Source organism: Hemitrygon akajei, unplaced genomic scaffold (genome assembly GCF_048418815.1).
Source record: "Hemitrygon akajei unplaced genomic scaffold, sHemAka1.3 Scf000047, whole genome shotgun sequence".
Lineage (NCBI taxonomy): Eukaryota > Metazoa > Chordata > Chondrichthyes > Myliobatiformes > Dasyatidae > Hemitrygon > Hemitrygon akajei.
In genome coordinates this window covers 1,710,104-1,734,675 of record NW_027331933.1, presented here as the reverse complement: position 1 = coordinate 1,734,675, position 24,572 = coordinate 1,710,104, and the positions used below count along the sequence as shown (strand labels likewise).

The 24,572-nt window shown below is 43.3% G+C and overlaps 1 protein-coding gene across 1 annotated transcript in view; it reads right to left on the bottom strand.

The window, feature by feature from the left end:
• LOC140720793 (uncharacterized) overlaps positions 1 to 15,964 on the bottom strand; it is a 31,145-nt gene extending 15,181 nt beyond the window's left edge. The window contains exons 1-3 of the mRNA XM_073035639.1: positions 15,785 to 15,964; positions 3,694 to 3,790; positions 1,025 to 1,312 (exon numbers count right to left, since the gene is read on the bottom strand). Of these exons, the coding sequence (XP_072891740.1) occupies positions 1,025 to 1,312; positions 3,694 to 3,790; positions 15,785 to 15,964 (565 nt within the window). The remainder of the gene's footprint in view (positions 1 to 1,024; positions 1,313 to 3,693; positions 3,791 to 15,784) is intronic.
• Positions 15,965 to 24,572: the final 8,608 nt, after the last annotated feature.

Below are 24,572 nucleotides of genomic sequence, written 5' to 3'. Positions count from 1 at the left end.
AAGGTGGTTGTATTGAGAGCATCCTGAGCAGCTGCATCACTGCCTGGTTCGGAAATTGCACCATCTCAGATCGCATGACCCTGCAGCATATAGTGAGGTCAGCTGAGAAGACCATCGGGATCTCTCTTCCCACCATTACTGTCATTTACACCACAAGCTGCATCCGTAAAGCCAGCAGCATTATAAAGGATCCATGCACCCCTCATACAATCTCTTCTCCCTCCTGCCATTTGGGAAAATGCACCGAAGCATTCGGGGTCTCACGGCCAGACTATGTAACAGTTTCTTCCCCCAAGCTATCAGAATCCTCAATACCCAGAGCCTGGCCTGACACATTGTCACGTATTTTATTTATTGTAATGTCTGCACTGCTTTGTGCCCTTTATGCAGTCCTAGATAGGTGTGTAGTTTAGTGTAGTTGTTGTGTGTTTTTTTTTCTTTTCCTCTGTTGTTTTTTTACGTAGTTCAGTCTAGTTTTTGAAATGTGTCATGCAACACCATGGTCCTGAAAAGCGACTCATTTTTACTATGTACTGTATCAGCAGTTATGGTCGAAATGGCAATAAAAAAGTGACTTGACTTGACTTGAATCTAACACTTGCCTTAAAGCCTACCCAACAATGTTCCAGGCATTACGTAATAGAAGGACCACATTTAATATAAACCAGTCCATCCCCCATCCAACCCATTCACCTATTTAAATTTGGATGGGCATAAATGTTGGGACTGTTGGTAATATTCACTTCCCAGAGATACTCTCTCCATCCTGGCGAATACATGTCCCCTGATACACATCCCGGAAACACTCTCCTCATCTGGACAGCTGCATTTCCTCCAATTCACATTCTGGAAATCCTCAGAGCAGGTAGTACATTTCCTGTAGTGGGGTAACGGCTGCCCAGTGCACCACATGTACCACAGCCACACATTTTCCCTCTCCTCTGACCAATCCTCCAACAAGGCCTCACCTTTACCCTCCACCCTGCCGTATTCTGTGAGCACATCACCCTCATATTTCACTCACCCGCTCCTTCTTGGGGACTTGACAGTTCTGTGTTCAATGAGCTTCCGAGCCGACAGGCAGTCGCTTCACTTGTGCTGGTTCCAGGGTCCTGATCGGTGTCTGTGACGTCACTCTCTCTGGGCTGAATTTGCTCCTCCTCCTCTGCGGCCGGACCACATTCCATTGGGACATCGCTCTCAATCTGACCCTGCTTTGGTACCTTCCTTCCTGTGTCCAGATCATCTTCGCTCGATGATCCGCCTGGTAAAATCCTCTTCAGTCGTTTCGCAACTCGTTTCCATTTCCTACCTGAAATAAGTGATGAATTGCAGGTTATACGAGTATGAGTTTGATCTGAGCAAAACTGATTCAGACTGCAATGGAGCTGAGACTCAGGCTGACCAGATTTGGAGTGGAACTGTGCTGGGTAATGTGAACCGTACATCCTGCCAGGTGACCATCCCGTTAAGCTGGTGACTGGACACATTTAGTCCCAGAAAAATAGCAGGATAGGCACAGTAATACTAATCACAGCAGTTGAACGCACGGATGACCACGGGATCATAATGCACCGGTGTCCGGTGATACTGGGAAATATCACTGTGATTATCTTCCACAAGCTAAAATCTCCCTCGGTCACTAACTGTCCAGTAGTCTGTGTCACACAAAGACCAGCAACGGGATTACACATGGTCCAGTATGCTGGATCATACATTCCCCAGTTGCTTTGTCACACGAGGGGCTGGAGACTAGACAAGGGGACTGGAGTTGCTTTCTCCAGTCCCCTTGGTCACAGACTGACCATTCCCTTGAGACGCACGTTGTCCGGTCCCCTGGGTCGCAGGCTGAACATTCCCTTGCGATCTATGCTGTCCTCTCCCCTGGTTGCCATATTCTCCCCCACCTGCTGATCATCACGTAACAACTATGCATGTCATTGGCAAAGTCTTGGTTATAGAGCTTTGTGTGAGTTGCAGTTGCTAATCTATAGGATGGAGGTGATGAAGCTGGAAAGTGTGAAGTGAAGAATGAACACTACGGTACTGGGCTAGGGTGTTGTTTTTTGTGTTATATGGTTGGGCTGGGGCAACTTGCCCTGGAGCTCAGGAGCTTGAAGGGAAACCTTACACACACACATACAGTAATCAGGGGTGCAGATAGGGTAGATGGTCACAGTTTTTTTGCCCGGGTAAGGGAGTCTGAGACTCGAGGACAGAAATTTAAAAGGGACCAAAGGGGCATTTTTCCACGTGGTTGCTGATGGGTATAAAGTACATGCATCCGGAGGAGGCCGCAAACACAAATAAAATTACAAAATTGAGAGCATGTGGGCAGGAAAAAGGGGAGAAGAAGTTTACTCGGGAAATTTGGGAAAACTGCAGGAAAATGGGACACTTAGATCAGCATGAATTATATGGGCCGAAGGACCCGTTTCCAGGCTGTAACATCTTTTTTATTCCAGCTGGAATCTCAGATTTGAGCACAATCACATTGCCTACAGGTGACAGAGACATTTGGTCATTGGTTATCCCGGGTTTCCCAGCCAAGATGCTGGGAATTTAAATTCAGGTAGAAGATCATATCAAGAGGGAAATATTTGGAAACTCAGGTTCACCATTTCTCCACAGCCCAGACATTCACTGGGGCAGGGGTGTCAAACTCATTTTAGGTCACGGGCCGGTTTGAGCAAAATGCAGCTTCATGCGGGCCGGATCAGTCGGACGCGTGCGAATGCAGCTTTCGTGGCCTCCGTTTTTTCAGCCTGCTCTCATGTGTCTCAGTCTCTGCTATAACTACAAAGTGTTTCACTTCACAAATTCCGTTTCTTATGAAGAAGACTGCCGAGCAAGACTGTCGAAAAAACACTAAAAACCCTGAAAACCTGGTACCTGAATAAACTCAGCATTAGCCATATCATACGCCATAGGCGCTTCGATTACTGGGGCCAGCTTTAATAGGAATTAGATATTATCTCGCGGGCCAAAGATAATTCCACCGCGGGCCGGATTTGGCCCGCGGGCCCTGAGTTTGACATATATGCACTGGGGTGTTAAAACTCCGAAGCAGATCACAAATGCATCTACAATGTGCTGCCTCCTGATCCTCAGCCATTCCCAGCACCGGCAATGATCTCCGCTCCGCTACAGAAAACAGATTTCGGTGACACCCCTCCTCCTTTGCGTAGCAGGCAAGAAAAACCAGGGGGGAGTTGGTAGCTTGCCTTCCAAAACCTGAAATGCTGTGTTAACATAGAACCTCGGAAATCCCGGAAATGCTCCTATCATCTGGTTTTGAATATTATAAATGAAAGTTGAAGATGTCTTACATATCAGGGTCTGTCTGGAGATGAAATGGACCCTGACCTTGAACATTCACATAAACCACAAGATCACTGTCACATTCCTGTCTGTGTTTCACTCACGACCACCTGATTCAGGAGTCCCTGCTCCTTTCACTCAGCTGAAGCTTTGTGTGGTGAGCGGAGTGATTCGACCATTACTGGTGTCAGGTCCCTGCGCTGGAACTGTTGGGTTGATCAATTACTCAAGGCCTCTTAACCAGTGGGATAAATGACACTGCTTGATGAAACTTTTCTATGCACTGTTAACAACTCTGTTAGTTTTTTTTTCATCTGAACTATTGTGTACAAACGCGATAAAAGTTTAATTCAAAGATCCCTGTGATCATACCTTTGTCCATTCTGATTCTGACTGACGGTTGGTGATTGTCGTCGTCTTGTTTACACTTTGGTCGCTCTGCAGGACAGCTCCCCCTGCTGGTGATGCTCTAAATTTCACAACAAGCAGACAGTGAGTCAGAGAGTACGACTACTTTGCAAATATGGCAGTATTTTCATCCCCTGTTGCATTTGGCATGGGGACCAAACATTCCCTGTTGGTAACCACTTCCGCACCATATCTGTCCACTGATACCTGGCGCATCTACTGACAGAGTCACAGAGCAATAAAATCCAAATTCAGAGCGTTCAGCCCAACGAGACAATGCCAACCACAGTGCCCACTGAGATGGTCACAATTTCCTGTGATGGGGCCATCTCCCTTCTGGCCTCTTCACTCCATCTACACACCCCAACTGCTTTTTGAATTATGCGACTGCGCCTGCCTCATCCACTTCCTCTGGCTGTTTCCTCCACATGATCCCCAACATCTGCATGAATCCGCTGCTGCTGGGGTTGGTTTTTCAATCTCTTTACCAGCCCCTGTCCATTTAGATTCCCTAGATGCTACGATAATCTTCTGTGTGAACAGCAACTACTAATGTTGTGCATTCTGCAAACTTACCAGTCAAGTAATCCTTGTGCAACCGCATCCAAATCATTGCTATAAAATAACGAATATCAAAGGTCCCAACTTGTAGCCTCATGGCACACCGCTAATTACTCGCCTCCATTGCGAGGAAAAACCTTCAACCAGCATTCTTTGCTTGCTACCTTGAAGCTAATTTAGAATACATCCAATTTGCTCTCTCCAGACAGCATGGGACCTGATCATCGAGACCGAGCTGCCACGTGACACCTTGTCAAAGGCTTTACTGAAGTCCCATGCACAACATCCATGGAAACATAACTTTGAATTTCCACCTCTGCTTAATGTCACGTTTACTGGTTCTGACAATGTAATTAGCAGAAAAGTACTTGATGAGGCCAAGGTATGTCAATGTAAATTATGGGTTGCCATGTGCTAGTGAGGACTGAATAAAATGCAGAGTTGGGATATTTTGCTTTATAAATGGTCTGTTCTCAGCAGAGGCCTACGCGACGATATATTCGAGGGTAAGTATACCACTGCAGATTGCAATAGCCAATGGGATCAAGGGCATGTTGCTGCAGTTCATGGTAACTCCACATTTCTACAATCACTACAACACGACACACTTGGGGCTTCTTATAAAGGGAGAAAATTGTCAACGCATTTTAAGATGATTATAACGTAACAAGGAAACATCAGAACTAACCAAAAGCTTCTTCAGATGATGCAGAACCTTCAAATGAGCAAAGACTGAGAGAATGTGAGTGACTGTAAAGAGCTGGGCTTCTGAAAGCACATTACCAGACCTGGAATGATTGCAACTGGGACTGACAGAGGCATTCTACCAATTTCGTACCTTCCTTTGTGAAGATATGTAATGTTTAAAGGACCAGTGTTCGAGTGATGAGACTCACCAAACTTTCTCCTGACTGAATCAATGAAAACTCTGAGTCAGAAGGTTCTCTTCAGTTGGTACTCTCAGTCCTCGGGCTGGTTCACTTGTCGCTGTTCCCTCGTTCTCATTCGTGGCTTCTTTCCAGCTGTGGGGTTTTCTTCCAATAAATCTCTCACCGCAGGTCTAACTTTAATCAGAGAGGTAATGAAGCACATTAACAATACAAATGAGAAAAAAAATATTTCTGCTCAATTTTTTCAAAAGCGAATCTCACTGGAATTTAAACGCTGAAGACAAATAAAAGGATCTCAGTGAACAAATCTGTAATAGTCCCTCACACGTCACAAATCCTGATAGGGGATCCGAAGGACTAATCATTCAGTCATGATAAGACAAACGATATCAGAGCAGAATGAAATGATTCAGTCCATCGAGTCTGCTCCATCATTCAATGATGGCTGATTTTTTTTTCACCCCAATGCCATATTCCTGCGTCCTCTTAAAAGGGGCTGGAAACTTGGTACATCAGATTGGATCTGTGTAAAAAGACAGTGTGGAAGACCCAGTTTCAGAACTGGGATTGTCCAAGATGCTGCGTGATATGCTGAACACTTAATTGCGCAATTTGCCCAGATCTCCTCCTTGCTCATACCTACAATGGGGAAGGTACCTCACCCAGTGCTCTGAAAAGCTAGTAAAAGTGATTATCGGGGCATTGATAGTGATCTTTCGAGAAACGAAAACGAAAAGCTCTTGAATTTATAGTAAATGGACCGTCCACTTATACGCTGTTTAAAATTAGTTCTATATTGTTAAGCACTTGAGCGTCATTGCCTCACAGTACGCTCCCTCGGACAAGGCGAAATTATTATTATTTTTTCTTGCGTTATTCATTACTATTTCCTGGATACCAGATAGGCTCCCGGTGAAACTGCTTTGTCCACTCTATTGACTTTTAACATCTTGTGTATAACAAGAAGCATGATAATGTACCACATTCAATCGTGATTAATATGCATAGAATGTAACATGGTCCGGTCTCCAATGTTCCCAGTATTGACTATTTTTGCAGCTACATGGATCAACCATTGCTTTGAGCCGGAAATTTTCATTCGGCCTGAAAAAAGCACAACACTGTAGATGTGTCCTCTTTTGTAAAATGCATCTATGAATATTTTAGGATGAAGACAGACAAGAGGAAAAAAACATACTTTAGATTTTAATTATTAATTAAAGGATAGGATAAAATGCAGTACAATAAAGAACTTTCAGGTTTTACAAACGCTTTTCTGGCGGTGTATGACTCAACATTTTATGATTGGTATAGGAAGGGCATTAGACATTTTGAAGATCTTTTTTATCGACAATCGCTTTGCATCCTTTCAACAGCTCTCTGCTAAGTTCAATCTGCCTAATGCCCTTTTTTTTTAATATATCTCCAAATCAGACACTTTATAAATCCTTTAATTCCTAGTTTCCCTGAAATGCCCGAGAAAAATGCTATGGATTTATTTCTCTCTATCAATCCATTGGGTAACGGTTTAATATCATTCATTCGTGATAAATTAGTATTGTGGATAAAATAGAGTGGCTTGGGACCATGATTTAAATATCTCTTTATCTGGTGATATTTGGGGCTCGATTCTCAAATCGGTTAATTCAACCTCTCTTTGTGCTCGCCATTGCCTTTTACAGTTTAAGATTGTTCATAGAGCCCATATGTCGAAATCTAAATTATCTCGATTTTACCCTAATATTAGTCCTCTTTGTGATAAATGCAAAAGGGGCGAGGCTTCTCTTATTCATATGTACTGGACCTGTCCTAGCTTAGAGAAATTTTGGAAAGATGTTTTTATAACATTATCCTGTATTCTGAATCACCACTTAGAACCTTCCCTTTAATTGCACTGTTTGGTTTTTCGGGTGAGACACATATACATTTGAGTTCGACTAAATGTCACATATTATCTTTTGCTTCTCTCCTGGCTAGACGTCTAATCGTCCTTAGATGGAGAGATGTTGCCTCGCCCACGCATGCTCAATGGCTTAACGATATCATGTTCTGTTTAGACCTTGAAAAAATCCATTATTCAATTCTTAATTCAGATATAAAGTGTCATAAGTTCTGGGGACCTTTTATTGAGTATTTTCATAATTTTCCTCTTAATTAAGTTTTTTTTTCAGTCCCTTGCTTTCAGCTCTTTTTTTGGTAGTAGGCATTATTATCTTTTGTCTTCAAGTGTATTTACAGTTTTGGGGGTTTGAATGTCCAGATTTATTATCTCTACATTTTGTCGTGGTTGGTCTGGAGTTTTTGTTTGTCGTGGGGCTTGGGGAGGATATTAACTTTACATGACTTCAATTTGGGTGCTTTCTCAATTACCTTTTTCGTTTTATATTATTATTGTATGCTTATCTTGCACTGTATTAATTTTCTACTTTGTTTTGGGTTTTTTTATTTGTAGTGTTGTAGAAAATGCATTAAAAAATCAATTATTTTTTTTAAAAAAAGACACTGTGGAAGACCCAGTATCAGAACTGGGATTGTCCAAGATACTGCGTGATATGCTGAACGCTTAATTGCACAATTTGGCCTAGATCTCCTCCTTGCTCATCCCTATTATGGGGGAGGTACCTCACCCTGTGTTCGGAAAAGGTAGAAAAAGTGATAATCGGGGCATTAATAGTGATCTTTCGAGAAACGAAGCAGAAAAGCTCTTGAATTTACAGTAAATGGACCTTCTAGTTCTTCTCTGCTCAACATTAGTTCTGTATTGTTAAGCTCTTGAGCCTCACTGCCTAAGTACGCTCCCTCGGACAAGGCGAAATTATTATTAATTTTTCTTGCGTTATTCATTACTATTTCTTGGATCCCTTAGAGGCTCCCGGTGAAACAGTTTTTGTCCACTCTACTGACTTTTAACTTCTCGTCTGTAACAGGGAGCACGATAATGTATCGTATTCAACCGTGATTGATATGCACAGAATGTAACATGGACTCCAATGTTCCCACTAATGACTATTTTTTCAGCTGAGTGGATCAACCATTGCTCTGAGCCGGGAAATTTTCACGCGGCCTGGAAAAGCGCAGCATCGTATATATGCTCCTTTTTTTGTAATGTGCATCTATGAATATTTATAATGAAGACTGACAATTAAAGGATAGGATAAAAATGCAGTACAACAAAGATAGCATTTTGGTTACGCGGACGCGGAGTTTAGAGGGAACAGTGACGGGTCTCTCTCTCCAAGTTATCCCCATCTTATAACAGTGTTTTGTCCACTGCCTTGCCAGCGACAGCCTGTTGTTGCAAACATGCAAATCGTTAACAATCAGTCCCAGACATCATCCGTGTTCATATTCGAGATGGGTGAGGGTTTTTTCTAAATGGGAAATGCACTAAATGGCCTCTTTGGTAGGTACAACTGTATATCAGCTCATTAATACAAATCTGTTAATCATCTGCCTGCAAATGAAAGCATAAACACATGCAGGTATGGTCAACGAGATCTGTTGTGATTTAGACCAAACATCCGAATAGGTAAATGTGATGTAAGTGACATTGACCGAAATATACACTGAAATTTAGAAGGATGAGAGGGGATCTGATTGAAACATATAAGATTTTTAAGGGATTGGACACGCTAGAGACAGGAAACGTTCCCGATGTTGACGGAGTCCAGAACAAGAGGCCACAGCTAACAATAAGGGGTAGGTCATTTAGAACGGAATTCAGGAAAAAACTTTTTCACCCAGAGAGTATGTATCTATAGAATGCTATGCTTCAGAAGGCAGTGGAGGCCAATTCCCGGGATGCTTTTAAGAAAAAGTTAGAGCTCTGAAAGATAGCGCAGGTAAGGGATATGGGGAGAAGGCAGGAACGGGGTACTGATTGTGGAAGATCAGCCATGATCACATTGAATGGCGGTGCTGGCTCGCAGGGCCGAATGGCCTACTCCTGCACCTATTGTCTATTGTCTATTGACCGTGGAGTGATCGCTGGTGCCAGACCGGGTGGTATGAGTGTTACGGAAACTGATCAGCAACTTGGATTTTCACATATAAATCTCTCGATTTACAGAGAATGGACCGGTAACAAACCAAAGGAACATCCAGTGAGCGGCGGCTCTAAAGGCCTCGTTAATGAGAGAGCTCAGTGAGATTTGCCAGACTGATTAAATCCGACAGGAAGGCGGCAAGAACTCAAATAACCATGCACTCCAACAGCGACGTGCAAGAGAGCGTCACTGAGCGCCTAACATAGAATGTGGACGGGGTGCAGCCGCAGTAAATCTCGGAGCATTCACTCAGTGTCACATCATTAGGTACGGAGGTACATAAAAACGTGCCCACTGAGTGTAGACTTCCATACTTTTATCAACTGCCAGTGAGATTTATTACAGGAATTTTTATCCTAAATATCACTGCCAGATATATAAAGTTTTTGCTAAAAAATAAACACACAAACAGAATGAAACACAGATATTCGTCAATCCACGCAATTCTAAGGACAATACTGAACTGATAGAAACAATAGCACTACTAGGGGGACCAGTGGGCGTAATAAGACACCATAACATTTCCCCTATGGCCCTGGTTGTTATCTGGTGCTGGACTCATGATTCTGTTTCCAGCGAATCCGAGCATCTGAATTTTATGTCCCTACCAGTAAGTGAACACACCCTGAGCAATTTTCAGTTGATAACATGGTCAGAAACCTGAGCCTCAGTCTATTCAGCATGTTTACGCCACTCCTTGTTCCACAACGCTTGTGTTAAACCACATAAAAGCTTAATTTGCATTAACAAGTCACTCTTGCAAGTGGTCTGAACCAGAATTAATACTACAGTGCAAGCGGTGCAGTAATTTCCTCTCTCTAGAAAATTTGATCTGCTCTAGAGAGGAATCACAACCCACGTCCTGGTCCGGTTCGGTTGGTGTCATCGCTTTGAATTATTGTTCACCCAGGGACCAGTTTATTGTCAGATTATAAACCCCAGCGACAGCTCAGGGCAAAGATCGCTGTGGGTTTATTGCACCGAGACAGCAGAAGGAAGGGCGCTCTCCACTCTGATGGAATATTATGTATTTGGAATAATGTTCTCTTTTGAACAGGAGGCATTCCCATTCTCCAGATTTTACTGTGCCCCCTCCGCCAGGAACTGACTTCAAGGTCATCCTGTTTATAAAGAGCCATTTTTAATTGTTGTCCGCAGTTGGACCATTACAGTAATGGGCGGTTCCGGGAGGAACGGTGCCGAGATAACCATCTCCCAGAGATAACAACCGGTCAAAGTCAACAGCGAGATATGAACGCCCTTCCCCTTCAGTTTATTGCTCATTTACTGGAAACATGTTACCATGTCAACGTAGAATCATATGGAATTATGGCCTTATCCCACTGGCCAATTTGGCAGACATCGCACTTATTTTACAAATACATCTACCGTTCCTCGTCTGAGATCAAAGAAAAAAACATCAAACGTTAAATACACCGGGTCTCTTATTTGTCAGAGTGCGCTGCTGGTATGTTGATTTAGTAACAAGACATTCGTCCCCTCAGTCCTGTTCCGCCATTCTCTATGATCACAGCTGGACTGTGATCTCAGTGACACATCCCTGCGACCGCCTGCAACATTTCATTCCACTCCCTTGTCTGTCCAGAAATGTGTTCGGCGGAATTAAACACATTGAAAGAAATTTCTGCTTCTCTTTCCCTTTGAGGAAGAGAAATCCAAAGGCACACTAGTTTCACCTCAGAAAAATAACCTCATCTATCTTCATCTGTTTCAGCTCTCCCTACAGTAGCAAACGTGTTCTCCACATTCCTGTCTAGACACCGCGTGATATTCAATGTCCCCAGCAAGGGCTCAACTCAAAGGATCTAACCACCAGTGGAAAAAATCCCCTCACCTCCTAAATAACAGCGAATGCAATTAACTCCCCGTCTTAGTCGAATGCCAGCGAATACAGCGCAGAGGTCAGCATTGAAGCGGACGGGCAATCGCAGCGGAAGCCCCCCGGACATGCACTCAGTGGCCGCTTTATTAGGTACAGGGCGTTCATAGTAAAGTGCCCAATGAGTGTAGAATTTGCTGTTTTTATCTACACCCAGTGAGAACTACCACAATATTTGTTTATATATATATCCCTGCCAGAAGTACCTCTTCATCCCTATAAAAACAACATATACAGAATAATCGAGCACCAAGTTCGATAAAGCCGCGCGATTTCAATGATAATATTGATAGAACCAAAGAACACCACCGCCACAGCACAGTACAGGACCTTCAGCCCTCCATGTTGTGCCAACCCCTATAATCCTTAAAGAAGTACTAAACCCACACTACCTCATAACCTTCCATTTTTTTGATATGGTAGAAATATTAGAAATACTGCCGTTACAAGTGGGCTTATTAAAACTCCATAACACTGCCGAATACAGTCCATGTACCTACCTGATGCAGAACACCTGTGTCTGGTTTCTGGGAATCCGAGCATCTGAATTTTATGGGCACTAGCAGTAAGTGAACACACCCTGAGCAATGTTCAGTTGATAACACGCTCATAAACCTGAACTTCACCCTATTCAGCATGTAACACCACACCTTGTTCCACAGCGCTTGGGTTAAACGACAGAAAGACTCGCCTTGCTTCAATGAGTCTTTCTAACTTGTGGTCCGAATCAGAATTAATACTTCAGTGCGCGAAATTTTACCACCTCCAGAGAGGAATCACAACCCGCATCCTGGTTCCGTTCGGTTGGTGCTGTCACTTGGATTTATTATTCACCTCGGGACCAGTTTATTGTCAGATTATAATCTCCAGCAACAGCTCAGGGCAAAGATCGCTGTGGGTCTATTGCACAGAGACAGCAGAAGGAAGGGCGTTCTCAACTCTGATGGAATATTATGCATTTGGAATAATGTTCTTTTTGAACAATAGGCATTCCCTTTCTCCAGATTTTACTGTGCCCCCTCAGCCTGGACTTGCACTGATTTTAGGTTGGCCCTTTTAAAAGCCTTCTTTAACAGTTGTCCGCAGTTGTAACATTAGGGTAATGGGCAAGTGGAGAGCGGCTGTGCCAAGATTGCCATCTCCCAGAGATAGCTACCAGTTGAAGTCGTCAGCAAGATAAAGATGCCCTTCCCCTTCAGTTTATTTTTCACTTACTGGAAACAAATTGCAGGATCACAGCGCCATCATATGAAACTTAGACCATTTCCCGCTGTGAATTTGCCTGACATTGCATTCACATTACACATACATCAACCGTTTTTCATCAGTGACGGATGGAAAAACTCGAAACATAAATTCACGGGGTCTCTTATTTGGCGAAGGTTGTTGCTGGCATATTGAATTAGTAGCAGGATATTCGGCGATTTCTATTTGAAGAAATAACAGGCGGATTAGAGAGAGGTGAATACGTTGATGTTGTGTACTTGGATTTTCGAAAGGCCGGTGACAATGTGCCACAATGGAGGCTGCTTAGCAAGCTACGAGCCCATGGTATTACACGAAAGATTCTAGCATTGATAAATCAGTGCCTAATTGACTGCCTCTTATGGTCTTATGGAAATGCAGCTTCCCTGGAACTGGAGGAAAGAGGTGGAAGAGGCAGTGGGAAGACATGGTTTGTCAGGGCTGAAAACAAGTTGAATTTACCATAACCTTCAGACTTAATCGGAAAACCATTCTGAGCGTATTGGAAATGTCAGAAGCACGGGAGATGTGATCTCATGTGTTGAGGGCAGGGGTTGTGTCTCCATCAGACCCTCAGTGAGATGGTTCAAGTTACAATGTGCAGGGAAATGTGCAGATGAAAGCATAGTGTTTGGGGCAGGTTTAAATCACAGATTCTGACACAGTGAGAGGATTAGTTTTGCTGTAAGGAAGCAACATTAATGGAAGGAAACAAAGGAACTTCATCAATTGCCAGTTTTTTTAGCTGACGTGTCCAATCTGTATGTTACCTTGACAGAAACAGATATTCCCAGTGGTGACAAAGGGGTGCAGTCTGGTTTATTTCAGGTTGGAGAGGGGAGTGGAGTTTTGAAATCAATTCCTTGCGGTGCCACCATCGTTAATTTAGCATGTCCGGAGTGGTGGATCACACAGCACGGAAACAGGCCCTTGGCCGGCCTTACCTGTTCTGACCGTCCACTCACTGTCTACACTGGTCCCATTTATCAGCACTTGGTTCATAGTCGACTGTATCTCAGGAGTTTCAATGTTCATCACGATTATTCCCTGAATCACGTCTTGAATGACGGATCAACATAAGGTACTATCCGGTTCTCCCAGAGTTTGCTTGTGGATAGGCAGGTCACAAGTATATTAGACAAGGCCCCAGCAATCTCTTCACTTGCCTCTGTCTGTAACGTGGGGTATATCCCAGCAGGGCCCGGAGACATATACGCCTTAATGCACTTTAAGAGACCTCCTCCTTTACTTCAAAATGACTGTGTATACTTGTACTCTCCGCACTGATCTCCCTATCCTCCTTGTCTTTCTCCTAGGTAACTGCTGATGTAAGTTACTCATTAAGGACATCACACACATCCTCGAGGGCTCTGTTTGATTCGACCTTCCTAAGCTTTACATACTTTTCCTTTTCCTGCTTGACTAAATTCATCACTTCTCTCCGCATTTAAGGTTCTCTTACGCTGTTAATCTCGTCATTTCTTCGTACTGGAATATACCCGTCCTATACTCCGTGCAGATAGACTATAAGCACCCTCCACATGTCAGATGTGGACTTGCCAGAAACAATTGTTTCCCATTAACTCTCCACAGTTATTGCCTTCTGAATTAGTAATTTACCCTGATCCAATTCATTACCCTCCCGCAAAGTCTACACTTTCCTTCTCTATAGCTCTCTTAAACTTAAGGAGTTCTGCCCTCACCATTCACCCACCAAATGGGCGGGTATTTAACTAGCATAATTACCCAACATCAGTTTCAGTACAGCTCCTGCTTTTGTTGGACTATCTACATATTGATTTAAGATGTTGTTCTAGATAGCAAAAGTAGTTGAATGAATCTAGTGATTCCGGGACCTTTTAATAATTAAAAGAAAGCAATTTAAAAAAGGAATAAGCAGAGAAAAGGTGGAATATGAAGGCAAGCTAGCTAATGATATAAAATAAGATACCAGAATAAAGTATCATAATGAAGCACAGTAATGTATCATATTCAATCGTGATTAATATGCATTGAATCTAACATGTTCCGGTCTCCAACGTTCCCACTAATTACTATTTTTCCACTGCATGGATCAACCATTGCTCCGAGCAGGAAATTTTCACACGGCCTGAAAAAAGTGCGACAGCTTGGATGTGTGTGTTTTTGCAATGCGCATCTATGAATATATAGAATGGACTGACAAAAAATATACTTTTGTCTTAATCTATTAATGGAAGGATATGATAAAATATAGTGCAACAAAGAAAAACTCTCAGATTTCATGAACTTTTTTCCAGCTGCATTTTAATCAATCTGCACTGCAACAAAAGCTCCGTGACGCGAGCATTTTAATTACAGCGCAGCCGCACACCGGCGCAGCTCAGAAGGAACATTGACAGTCTCTCTCTCCAGGTTACCCCAAACTGCCTTTTCAGCGGCAACCTGTTGTTGGAAACAGGAAAATCGCAATAATCAGCACCAAATCTCACCCATATTCAAATTCGAGATAGGTGAGGGCCTGTCTAAGTGGTAAATGCAGTGAATGGCCTTGTTATTAGGTACAACTGTACAGCCGCACATTAATGGGAATCTGTTAAACGCGTGGCAGCAACTCAAATGATAAAACATGCAGATATGTTCAAGGGGTTCAGTTGTTGTTCAGGGGAAACATCCGAATCTGGAATAAATGTGGTCTAATTGACCTTGACCGTGGAATGATCTCTGGTGTCAGACAGGGTAGCATGAGCATTACGGAAACTGATCATCTCCTTGGACTTTCACGCACAATTCGATCAGTTTACAGAGAATGGTGCGAAAATAAAACGAGTGTGGAGAAAGGGAGACTTGGGGGTAGAAATAATAGAGATAGAAAGAATCTGGGAGTGAGGTACGAGAGAGCAATGTGGAGAGAGAGAGAAAGAGAGAGAGAGAGAGGGGGGGAACTGGAGGGGATGTGGGATAGTGGAGAACAGTGACAGGAGAGGGGGACTATGTGTGGAGAGAGAGGCAGGGTGACGAGAGCGATTTCGAACGGCTGGAGAGATCGGAGACCGACGGAGATCGAGATATACGGAGAGACACTGGGGAGAGAAAGAGACCGGGCCTGGGCAGAGAGACGTGAGAGACTGTGCGGACGTCGTATGTCTTGGATGAGGGTGTGTGGGGAAGAGTGAGTCAAAATCAAGGAAAAATGCACCGTGAGAGTGTAGAGGATTTTTCATCACGCGTGGCATTCTGGGACTGCAGCACCACCATTATAAAGTGCTGCCGAATCATCCAACCCGTCTCGGTGACTCGTTTCCTCGACCTGACTCCTTCCAATTCGCATCGGCGTTCTCCCTTCTTCGTAACCTTCATCGCCACCTCCCTCCATCTCTCTCTGATCTCCAACCTCCCTCCTTGTGGACGACATTTCCGAATATACCATTTACAGTGCTGTATGGTGTTTCGTCTTCGTCGTTAGGTCGCATCTGGAATTTCCAGTTGGCGGACGATTTCCGGCATGTCGCTCTGTCCCGACACTTGTCTACAACATCCCTAGTCTTGTCCAGCTTGGTCCAAACCTTGATGTTATCCAGCCACGTTGTTCTTTGACTTCCTCTTCCTTTCATCCTCCCCACCTTTCCTTACAGCAAGTCCGACAAGATGTTATCTCTCCACGATATGTCCACAATAAGCAACTTTTAACTTCATGATCTTCTCCAGCAATATCCGTGGTCTATCAACTTCGGAGGAAGCACTCTCATATGAAACTTTCTCTATCAGCTCATCTTCAACATTCGTCGACAGCAGCACATTTCGAAAGCATGAATTCGTTTCATGTCATCATTCCTCAGGATCCATGTTTCTGATCCTCACCTCAGCACTGACCACACGCAACACTCGAGGAAGCGGATTCTACTTTTGGATGTCTACCTTCTGATTGCATAGTAGATATTTTAGCTTCATGAACTGGATCTTAGCCAATACCTATTCCCCTTCTGATCTCAACTTCACATCTCCCGTCATCTGTCGGAAAACTGCCAAGATATTCAAACTTTCGCACCTGTTCAATGTCTTGTCCATTCACTTATAACGATACCATCATGAATGAGCCTTACTGTTAGTTTTGCTTACCACTATCGATTTTGTTTTCTTACGATTGATTTTTAGTTTTTAGCTCGCATTCAAGACTTTTCTCATTCACTTTATTCAGCATAATTTGCAGTTCCGTCAGCTAACAACGTGGTGTCGTCCGCACCAGGCGAGCCAATGCAACCTCCAGCAATATCCGCACACCTGATGTTTCCCACCTTCCGGCCTCCGATTGGAATATCTGTCTCCTGATGGTCTCATTCCCGAAATATCCATTCTCCATAGAGGTTGAACAAATCCGGAGAGCCTTACGCCTGGTTTAATACATGCCCATGGTGATAGCTCATTTTCTGCCCTGACCGCCGCTTTCTGTTTCCAATACAATTTCCTTATTATTTGCACTTTCTCCCATCCAGATCGTACTTGTGCAGCGTCTCTGTTACTTTCTCATGTCTTTCTTTATCAAAAGCTTTTACATTGTCAGTAAAGCATAAGCAGATGGTCTTTTGTGTCTCAGCGCATCTGTCCATGAAGTTTCTTATCGCAAATATTCCTTTCCTTGTTCCTGAGCCTTTACGAAAACCAAACTGTGTTTTTCCAATGTCACGGCTGATTGTAGCTTTCATTCTGCCGAACACTATTTTCAACAGTAACTTGACGCAGTGAGACATTATGCTTATCATCCAGTGTTCGTTATATTTTATCGTGCTTGGCTTGTTTTGGTAAGGTGATGAATACCTATTTCAGAAAGACCTCCGGAAGATTTCCTGTCATCCAACTGTTGTTTAGTATCGCTGAAAGGTTCGGTTTTCCCTTCGGGCCAAGTGATTTCAGAATTTGAGTGGAAATCTTATCTTCACTGGCCGCCTTTCTGACGTTTAGACTCTGAATCGCGCGTTCCATCTCTGACATCAATAGTTTTTATGCTGATTAGTCATTTGATTTGATTGCGGTAAATCCTCTATCCTGTTATCTTCAAATATTTCCGAGATGTACTCAACTCATCTGTCCATGATCCTAATGGCTCCTTTACTTAAGATCGCTTATCAAATCCTTTTCATTCCATAACACTAAATCCAGAATAGCCTTGTCCCTGGTCGGCTCTCGTACAAGCTGTTCCAAGAATGCATATTTACTACATGACAGGCTGGAGCCCTAAGGGCAAACTACAAAATAGTCATAATGGTTTACACAGTGAGAACAGACTGAAGCTGTCCTATCTCTACACATGAGTGCACAAGGAGATAAGTATCTTGAAACCCTAGCTAGCTACCCACAAGAAGAAGCATGGCTCAGCACATCAGTTGATCATCAGCAGTTTATTTCAGAAAAACTGGTTGCTATTGTTTAACGAAGTGTCAACCATTTTACAGACTTTATCATTCCTTCCTTTTGATCATTACATTATCAACATCACAGTAACTTGTTACAGAGTAGGCAACTGACGACAGCATTGACTTATCAGTGGGTAAAGACAGTGTACAACAGTAATTATAACAAAGATATGTAGAACTATTGGGACATAATGCAGTATCATGCCCCACGTATTACCAAACAGGCCTTCGAAGATCACCATTTCGACCCTTCGGTGAACCCGTGTAAATCCTGCCCTACTCTCTTGATACTGTCAGTCTCCGTGACAGTGTGCTTGGAGAGGGATGTAACGTTAGTAGCCTCATCAGGGATATAGGTGCAGCATTCTGTGTCAGTAATAGCACAGGTTCCCCCTTTCTCAGCTGGGATAAAATCTAAAGCCATACGATTCTGTATGACTGTTTGCTGGATTGCAATAATTTCAGTGGATATTTCTGTTACTTGGGCCTGTGTTTCTGCCAGGGGCCCCTGCAGTATTGTGGCCAGCTCCTCAAGTGCTTGTAGCCAAATTGATTATCTGTCATGAATTCCTGGCTACTCCATAGGAGAGAAAAGTAATCATCCAAAATCAAGCAGTCTCAGTTATTCCTCTCTTCTGCTGGGCACCTGCAGGTATGGCCAGGATGCATGTTTCCCAGTATTGGAAGTTCCGTTTGGTGGGGGCCTGAGACACCATTCCTCGAAACACTGACAGCCACAGTCATCTATGACTGGAACACAGGTCCTCATCTCACTTCCCCGGATTTTATTTGAGAAAGCGCAGGCTGAGAGTTCCTCACTCTGGTTGAGCAGGATTACTGACATTGGAACCATAGTTTTACCATGCTGTGGAATTTCAGCACAAACCCAGCAGGCCCCTAGTTCTACCTGTTTGGCATAGGTGTGACAGAAAGACAGAAATGTGTTAACATGGGGGCCCCCGGATGCTGGGGTGAGCCCTCTCAAAGACATAAACTTGAACACCAATAGACAATAGGTGCAGAAGTAGACCATTCGGCCCTTCGAGCCTGCACCACCATTTTGAGATCATGGCTGATCATCTACTATCAATACCCAGTTCCCGCCTTGTCCCCATATCCATTGATTCCCCTATCCATAAGATACCTATCTAGCTCCTCCTTGAAAGCATCCAGAGAATTGGCCTCCACTGCCTTCTGAGGCAGTGGATTCCAGACCCCCACGGCTCTCTGGGAGAAGAAGTTTTTCCTTAACTCTGTCCTAAATGACCTACCCCTTATTCTCAAACCATGCCATCTGGTACTGGACTCTCCCAGCATCTGGAACATATTTTCTGCCTCCATCTTGTCCAATCCCTTAATAATCTTATATGTTGCAATCAGATCCCCTCTCAATCTCCTTAATTCCTGCGTGTACAAACCCAGTCTCTCTAACCGCTCTGCGTAAGACAGTCCTGGCATCCCAGGAATTAAGCTTGTGAATCTACGCTGCACTTCCTCTACAGCCAGGATGACCCGTCCTTAACCCTGGAGACCAAAACTGTACCAAATACTCCAGGTGTGGTCTCACCAGGGTCCTGTACAAATTCAAGAGGATTTCCTTGCTCTTGTACTCAATTCCCTTTGTAATAAAGGCCAACATTCCATTAGCCTTCTTCACTGCCTGCTGCACTTGCTCATTCACCTTCAGTGACTGATGAACAAGGACTCCTAGATCTCTTTGTATTTCTCCCTTACCTAACTCTACACCATTCCGATAATAATCTGCCTTCCTGTTCTTACTCCCAAAGTGGATAATCTCACACTTATTCACATTAAACGTCATCTGCCAAGTATCTGCCCACTCACCCAGCCTATCCAAGTCACCCTGAATTCTCCTAACATCCTCATCACATGTCACACTGCCACCCAGCTTAGTATCATCAGCAAACTTGCTGATGTTATTCTCAATGCCTTCATCTAAATTGTTGACGTAAATCGTAAACAGCTGTGGTCCCAATACCGAGCCCTGTGGCACCCCACTAGTCACCACCTGCCATTCCGAGAAACACCCATTCACCGCAACCCTTTGCTTTCTATCTGCCAACCAGTTTTCTATCCATGTCAATGTCTTCCCCCCAATGCCATGAGCTTTGATTTTACCCATCAATCTCCTATGTGGGACTTTATCAAATGCCTTCTGAAAATCGAGGTACACTACATCCACTGGATCTCCCTTGTCTAACTCCCTGGTTACATCCTTGAAAAACTCCAATAGATTAGTCAAGCATGATTCACCCTTGGTAAATCCATGCTGGCTCAGCCCAATCCCATCACTGCTATCTAGATATGCCACAATTTCATCTTTAATAATGGACTCTAGCATCCTCCCCACTACTGATGTTAGGCTGACAGGTCGATAGTTCTCTGTTTTCTCCCTCCCTCCTTTCTTAAAAAGTGGGATAACATTAGCCATTCTCCAATCCTCAGGAACTGATCCTGAATCTAAGGAACATTGGAAAATGATTACCAATGCATCCACAATTTCCAGGGCCACATCCTTTAGTACCCTAGGATGCAGACCATCTGGACCTGGGGATTTGTCAGCCTTCAGTCCCATCAGTCTACTCATCACCATTTCCTTCCTAATGTCAATCTGTTTTATTTCCTCTGTTACCCTATGTCCTTGGCCCATCCATACATCTGGGAGATTGCTTGTGTCTTCCTCAGTGAAGACAGATCTAAAGTACTTATTCTTCTGCCATTTCTCTGTTTACCATATCAATTTCACCCAATTCATTCTTCAAGGGCCCAACATTGTTTTTAACTATCTTCTTTCTCTTCACATACCTAAAAAAGCTTTTGCTATCCTCCTTTATATTCCTGGCTAGTTTGCGTTCGTACCTCATTTTTTCTCCCCATATTGCCTTTTTAGTTAAGTTCTGTTGTTCCTTAAAAAATTCCCAATCATCCCTCCTCCAACTCACCTTAGGTCTGTCATACTTACTTTTTTTTTTAATGCTATGCAATCTCTGACTTCCTTTGTCAACCACTGTGGCCCCTTTCCCCCCTTTGAATCCTTCCTTCTCCTGGGGATGAACTGATGTTGCACCTTGTACATTATTCCCAAGAATACCTGCCATTGCTGTTCCACTGTATTTTCTGCTAGGATATCCATCCAGTTAACTTTGGCCAGCTCCTCCCTTATGGCTTCATAGTCTCCTTTATTCAACTGCAACACTGACACCTCTGAGCTGCCCTTATCCTTCTCAAATTGCAGATAAAAACATCATATTATGATCACTACCTCCTAATGGCTCCTTTACTTAAGATCGCATATCATATCCTTTTCATTCCATAACACTAAATCCAGAATAGCCTTGTCCCTGGTTGGCTCTCATACAAGCTGTTCCAAGAATGCATATTTACTACATGACAGGCTGGAGCCCCTAAAGACAAACTACAAAATAGTCATAATGGTTTACACACACAGAACAGACTGAAGCTATCCTATCTCTGCATGTGAATGCGCAAGGAGATAAGCATCTTGAAACCCTAGCCAGCTACCCACAAGAAGAAACATGGCTCAGCACATCGGTTGATCATCAGCAGTTTCTTTCAGAAAAACAGGCTGCAAATGTTTAACGAAGTGTTAACCATTTTACAGACTTTATCCTTCCCTCCTTTTGATCATTACATTATCAACAACGCAGTAACCTTTTACAGAGAAAGCAACTGACGACAGCATTGACTTATCAGTGGGTAAAGACAGTGTACAACAGTAATTATAACAAAGATATGTAGAACTATTAGGACGTAATGCAGTATCATGCTCCACATATTACCAAACAGGCCTTCGAAGATCACCATTACGATCCTTCGGAGAACTCGTGTAAATCCTGCCCACTTTCTTGATGCTGTCAATCTCATTTGCAGTGTGCTCGGAGAGGGATGTAATGTTAGTAGATTCATGCGGGATATAGGTGCAGCATTCTGTGTCAATAACAGCACAGCTTCCCTCTTTCTCAGCTGGGATAAACTCTAAAGCCCTACGATTCTGTATGACTGTTTGCTGGATTGCAATAATTTCAGTGGATATTTCTGTTACTTGGGCCTGTGTTTCTGTCAGGGCCCCTGCAGTATTGTGGCCAACTCCTCAAGTGCTGTATCCAAATTGATTATCTGTCATGAATTCCTGGCTACTCCACAGGAGAGAAAAGTGATCCTCCAAAATCAATCAGTCTCAGTTATTCCTCTCTTCTGCTGGGCACCTGCAGGTATGGCCAGGATGCATGTTTCCCAGTATTGGAAGTTCCAATTGGTGCTGGCCTGAGACACCATCCGTCAAAACACTGACAGCCACAGTCACCTCTCACTGGAACACAGGTCCTCATCTCACTTCCCCGGATGTTATTTGAGAAAGCCCAGGCTGAGAGTTCCTCACTCTGGTTGAGCAGGATTACTGACATTGGAACCATAGTTTTACCATGCTGTGGAATTTCAGCACAAACCCAGCAGACCCCTAGTTCTAACTGTTTAGCATAGGTATAACAGAAAGACGGAAATGTGTTAACATGGGGGCCCCTGGATGCTGGGGTGAGTCCTCTCAAAGACATAAATATGAACACCAATAGACAATAGTTGCAGAAGTAGATCATTCGGCCCTTCGAGCCTGCACCACCATTTGAGATCATGGCTCAACATCTACTATCAATACCCAGTTCCCGCCTTGTCCCCATATCCCTTGATTCCCCTATCCATAAGATACCTATCTAGCTCCTCCTTGAAAGCATCCAGAGAATTGGCCTCCACTGCCTTCCGAGGCAGTGCATTCCAGACCCCCACAGCTCTCTGGGAGAAGAAGTTTTTCCTTAACTCTGTCCTAAATGACCTATCCCTTATTCTCAAACCATGCCCTCTGGTACTGGACTCTCACAGCATCTGGAACATATTTTCTGCCTCCATCTTGTCCAATCCCTTAATAATCTTATATGTTGCAATCAGGTCCCTTCTCAATCTCCTTAATACCAGCGTGTACAAGCCCAGTCTCTCTAACCTCTCTGCGTAAGACAGTCCTGACATTCCAGGAATTAACCTTGTGAATCTACGGTGCACTTCCTCTACAGTCAGGATGTCCCTTCCTTAACCCTGGAGACCAAAACTGTACACAATACTCCAGGTGTGGTCTCACCAGGGCCCTGTACAAATGCAAGAGGATTTCCTTGCTCTTGTACTCAATTCCCTTTGTAATAAAGGCCTTCTTCACTGCCTGCTGCACTTGCTCATTCGCCTTCAGTGACTGATGAACAAGGACTCCTAGTTCTCTTTGTATTTCTCCCTTACCTAACTTTACACAGTTCAGATAATAATCTGCCTTCCTGTTCTTACTCCCAAAGTGGATAATCTCACACTTATTTACATTAAACGTCATCTGCCAAGTATCTGCCCAGTCACCCAGCCTATCCAAGTCACCCTGAATTCTCCTAACATCCTCATCACATGTCACACTGCCACCCAGCTTAGTATCATCAGCAAACTTGCTGATGTTATTCTCAATGCCTTCATCTAAATCGTTGACGTAAATCGTAAACAGCTGTGGTCCCAATACCAAGCCCTGTGGCACCCCACTAGTCACCACCTGCCATTCCGAGAAACACCCATTCACCGCAACCCTTTGCTTTCTATCTGCCAAACAGTTTTCTATCCATGTCAATGTCTCCCCCCCCAATGCCATGAGCTTTGATTTTACCCATCAATCTCCTATGTGGGACTTTATCAAATGCCTGCTGAAAATCGAGGTACAGTACATCCACTGGATCTCCCTTGTCTAACTTCCTGGTTACATCCTCGAAAAACTCCAGCAGATTAGTAAAGCATGATTTACCCTTGGTAAATCCATGCTGGCTCGGCCCAATCCTATCACTGCTATCTAAATATGCCACTATTTCATCTTTAATAATGGACTCTAACATCTTCCCCACTACTGATGTTAGGCTGACAGGTCAATAGTTCTCTGTTTTCTCCCTCCCTCCTTTCTTAAAAAGTGGGATAACATTAGCCATTCTCCAATCCTCAGGAACTGATCCTGAATCTAAGGAACATTGGAAAATGATTACCAATGCATCCGCAATTTCCAGGGCCACCTCCTTTAGTATCCTAGGATGCAGACCATCTGTATCTGGGGATTTGTTAGCCTTCAGACCCATCAGTCCACTCATCACTGTTTCCTTCCTAATGTTAATCTGTTTCATTTCCTCTGTTACCCTATGTCCTTGGCCCATCCATACATCTGGTAGATTGCTTGAGTCTTCCTTAGTGAAGACAAATCTAAAGTACTTATTAAATTCTTCTGCCATTTCTCTGTTTCCCATAACAATTTCACCCATTCTTTTGTATTATCAAAAAATATTCAGGATAGAGTGAAAAGTGTGGAATATAAAGCAAGAATACAGTCAGATCATTCCCACTTGATAATGATAATGATAATGATGGATAAGGAGGAATCAATCTATAGATGGAGATTTAATTCAATTTTATTAAAACGTCAAGATTTTTGTGATTTTATGAAAAAACATTCAATTTTTTTTGATACAAATTTACATTCAGTTGAGGATAAAATTGTATTATGGGAAATGATGAAAGCATATTTAAGGGGTCAGATTATGTTATACATCTAAAATTAAGGATTACATGGCAGAAATAGATCAATTGGGAAAAGATATTATAAAGTTAGAGAAAGAATCTCAAAGATATATGACAGAAGAAAAATGAAGACAACTTGTTAATAAAAACTACAATATCATACACTCCAGACATATTGTACAGAAAAAGTAAT